Here is a 3,724-nt window from a genome sequence, read left to right on the forward strand (position 1 = left end):
TACCATATCACACCTCAAACTTTTCTATATACGTTTTTTTTTTTTTTAGAACTAATAAAAATATTTTAAAAATCAAACATAAATAAAATCATATTACACATCTTTTTTTTTTGCTTCCTTGACATATCTGGATATAAATCCAATCTTTCTTTTCCGTCTTTAAATATTAATTTAACAAAAAAATTGCAAAAAATGTCGGGTGAAAGTGGAGCAAAAAGGAACCAGCAACAGAAAAGTGCATTTATTTGTACAATGATTTTGCGACTCCTGCACTACCTGCCCTCCTGCTCCTCTGTTGCCTCTCCCTCTCTAATTTCCGCTCAGTTCCAGCGGAAGGAGATGTGACGGGGTCGGTCGCCTCCCTCTTTCACCAGGGGTTTGTGAAACTCGCGGCCGGCGCGCGAATGGATGGCCGCCCAGCAGTACTCGCAATAATATTGTAGGCAGGTGACATTGGCGCAGAAGAACGGCGCAAACTTCCCACCGCAGCGAGTTCCCTGGCACTCATCGCACAGCTGGTCATCCAGCACATATGGCTTCACTTCCACCTGCAAAAGAAGTAGAAATAAATAAATAAATCCATACATACTAATAGCAGGGTGCAACGTGAGCCACAACAGGTGCTGCTTTTATTATTTAGAGTTGGAATCATTACAGTAAGCAGGAAAGAAAATATTGTTTTTAATACCGTGAATTAATCCAATCAATAATTCACTGCATTTACACCTCTATGTAACAGCCTTCATTGTTATTTGAGGGGTCTGCTATTCCACACGCATGAGTGATGCACAGGGGAGAGTGTATGTCTATAACCCAGCTTACTGTTACTTTGTAATTCCATCTTTCTGATACGAGTCTCACCGTTTACTTTTCCCTTTCCTACTGTTGCATCACGTTGTTTTAAGTTAATGTAAATAAAAAAATCCTGGGTGCCCTACTGCTGTAATTCTTTTCAGCAATTGTTCATTAAAAATATTTCCACAAAGGAAAAAAAAGGTCTCTTTTTTTTGCACTTGTTCAGCATTTCTTAACCACATTTGTTTTTATGACAAGCAATCTCAAGTGTCACAGAATCAGCCTGGGCTCAAAATTGAACTTTCATTCACTGCAGACACCACAGACCTCAATTTTGGCCACAATGCACAGTTTATTTTCATTATAGCTGATTAACAATCTGCTACGATTAGGCTGTTTTGCCTTTTCTACCATTTTTATTGGAAAAACATTATCTTGATTTAGCTGACAAATAATATGACGTGCTGAGTGGAATAGCCGAAGCTTCACTTTTGGTGAGGAAGACTGTAGTATCTTCTCAATCCGTTATTTACCAGTGATTAGCAGATGTGTGTGTGTGAGAGGCTCCATACTGTGGTGGCCTGAGAGACAAAAAAAAAGAAATCCAGAGTTCGAGACTGGGAGGAGACACAAATCCCTGTGGGCTTGTCTCAGGAAGGGCATCGCGATCCCTTGTGAATAAGGAAGCAGGTGTTTGTATGAGCTTTCCTCCTCCTAACCAAGCTAGCCAGGATTTGCTGTTAACTTAGCACCCCACACAGTGTGCTTTCTTTATTCAGTCTATGCTTCAACATACACAAATTAAACTAAAGATGCACTGATTGACCATCTAGTGACAGGAACTGGACCATTTTTATTGTTTGTGGCCCTGACTAGCAACGAGCAGGCCCAGTCCATGCATGTGCAACATGCACACAGTGGCACATGCAAATAGTTGCAGGTTTACTCAGTGTCACACGCAAACATGTCGTTAGCATGAAAGCTCTTCACTGTGAGTAAATACACAAACTTAGCCAAAGTGACCCATGAGAACGGGAATGACCACACAAACATTTTTAACAACAAAACTAATCAGATGAAAGAAGCTAACAAAGCCAAAGTGGTAAATGCTAAAGCTATCCAAGCTAACAGCCTCAGTATGAGCAAAGGATGTAAGCAGTTATGAGGAAAATTGTGAAGTCAGATGGGGGGGGGGGCCTGCATAAATGTGTTTCACTTGTTTTTGTTTATAAAAAGCAGAATGAATAAAAAGCCGAATAATCTCCTATTCCTGATCAGTATTCAAAAGAATGTTTAAAGTTGTTAATATCGCACTGCTGACTTCACCGTTATTAAAATACTAAAAATTTTCTGCATTTTAAACTTCCTGTTTATGACCTTTTGGAACACCTCTTGCATCTTTATCTTTCCTACTCACTGATGAATTACTGTAGTATTGGGAGGTGAACGTTACCAAGGCAGTCATTACACAAAATTTGCACAACATCACAATTATGCAAATCTTAAAAGAGCATACCATTACTCCAGTGTCTTATCTTATAATGTTACCTATACTGTACATGCATCTGCTGAGTCTCACGTTATCTTAACTCACCTATTGTCAGTAGAATTTGTGTCATATACAGTCCATCAGCATGCCTGTAGAGATTACTGTAATTCTTCTGCTGCTGACAGCGCTGGCTAAGTTACTGACAGTATTCTTATGAATTAAGGCTAATAAAAAAAATGTAATAAATAATAGACTGTGCACCATCTGTAGGGTTCCTGATACTGAAAGAGTGAGGCTCTGGAGTTCATAGCCTTTTTATAGAGAATAGTTTTCAGGTCACAGTAGGTATAGCACTGATAAATGAACTCAATGAAGGCCAAATTCCATTTAGATGCTTCACTTTCAGGGTTTTTGGTATTATGCATGCTGGTTCACTGACACATATGAATGTAAAAAAAAAAGGCAGTTGTTAACAAATTTGTACTCTTACTACTGAAACTGGTCAAAATAGCTCTTTTAACTGCTGACCAAAAAAAAAAAAACAGTCCACTCAGTTACAAAGTCTGAATTTCAGGCAGTTCTACAAGTAAAAATCTCAATTATTGCTTCAACAGGAGAGTCGTCATTAGAGCAGTTTTACAGCTTGCGAAGACATGAAAATCTTAAGCCCAGTTCAACCACACCAAGATATATTTCAGCTAAAAACATCCAATCATTTCTGGTGAACCTACATTATTCTGTTACACAAATCACTCTCTGCTCCAGTTACATCACAAACACAGCACGCCTATTATAACTACTCTGCCTGGATAAAGGTTAAAATGGATGTAAAATCTGAAGCTAAATTTAACAGCAGTCATTTATACTCTTCTGTTCATATGCTAGATGATTTCTGTATAAAATGACTATATTACTCCAGGAAAAACTGTTAAAACTTTGCATCACCTTTGCGCAACTGAAAGAAACACCACGAGTAAGAGCAGGAAGCAAGCTGAAGAAAGGAGGGGGCCGAGAGGGAAGACAGAAAAACACTGAGCTTTTTTTTTTTTCCCCTCTTTCCACTCACCCGTTTATCGATTTCTCCATGCTGCAGCTGTACAAAGCGAGCACTGATAGCAGCAATGTAGCTCTGCTGATTAGAGAAGGCGACCCGCCCCGCTCCCTTGGGGTACTTCAGCTCGGGGTCTGTGTCGATGCCAGCGTAGCAAACTCCACCGTACAGGCGGTCCATTATCATGGCCAACTCCACTGCAAAGAGGGAGGGTGAGGAAGACGCACACAAGAAGATCAACAAAACATTCACAAAAACAAGTCTGATGCACAGATGGAGACGGCACACCGACACAAAGATTGCAGGACACAGAAATCCAGCAATTACCTGTGTGGATACAGAGGTTCACATAAACTCATGCCAGTGTAACCAGAAAACACAAACACATA

The 3,724-nt window shown here is 39.8% G+C and overlaps 1 protein-coding gene across 1 annotated transcript in view; it reads right to left on the minus strand.

The window, feature by feature from the left end:
- Positions 1 to 222: 222 nt before the first annotated feature.
- The window catches only part of cpeb4b (cytoplasmic polyadenylation element binding protein 4b), a 29,585-nt gene continuing 26,083 nt past the window's right edge, over positions 223 to 3,724 (minus strand). The window contains exons 9-10 of the mRNA XM_005727934.2: positions 3,351 to 3,662; positions 223 to 548 (exon numbers count right to left, since the gene is read on the minus strand). Coding sequence (XP_005727991.1) covers positions 321 to 548; positions 3,351 to 3,662 — 540 coding nt within the window. The 3' untranslated portion in view covers positions 223 to 320. The remainder of the gene's footprint in view (positions 549 to 3,350; positions 3,663 to 3,724) is intronic.

The sequence above is a fragment of the Pundamilia nyererei genome, unplaced genomic scaffold (genome assembly GCF_000239375.1).
Source record: "Pundamilia nyererei isolate P.nyererei 1_Seehausen unplaced genomic scaffold, PunNye1.0 scaffold00026, whole genome shotgun sequence".
NCBI classification, from domain to species: domain Eukaryota; kingdom Metazoa; phylum Chordata; class Actinopteri; order Cichliformes; family Cichlidae; genus Pundamilia; species Pundamilia nyererei.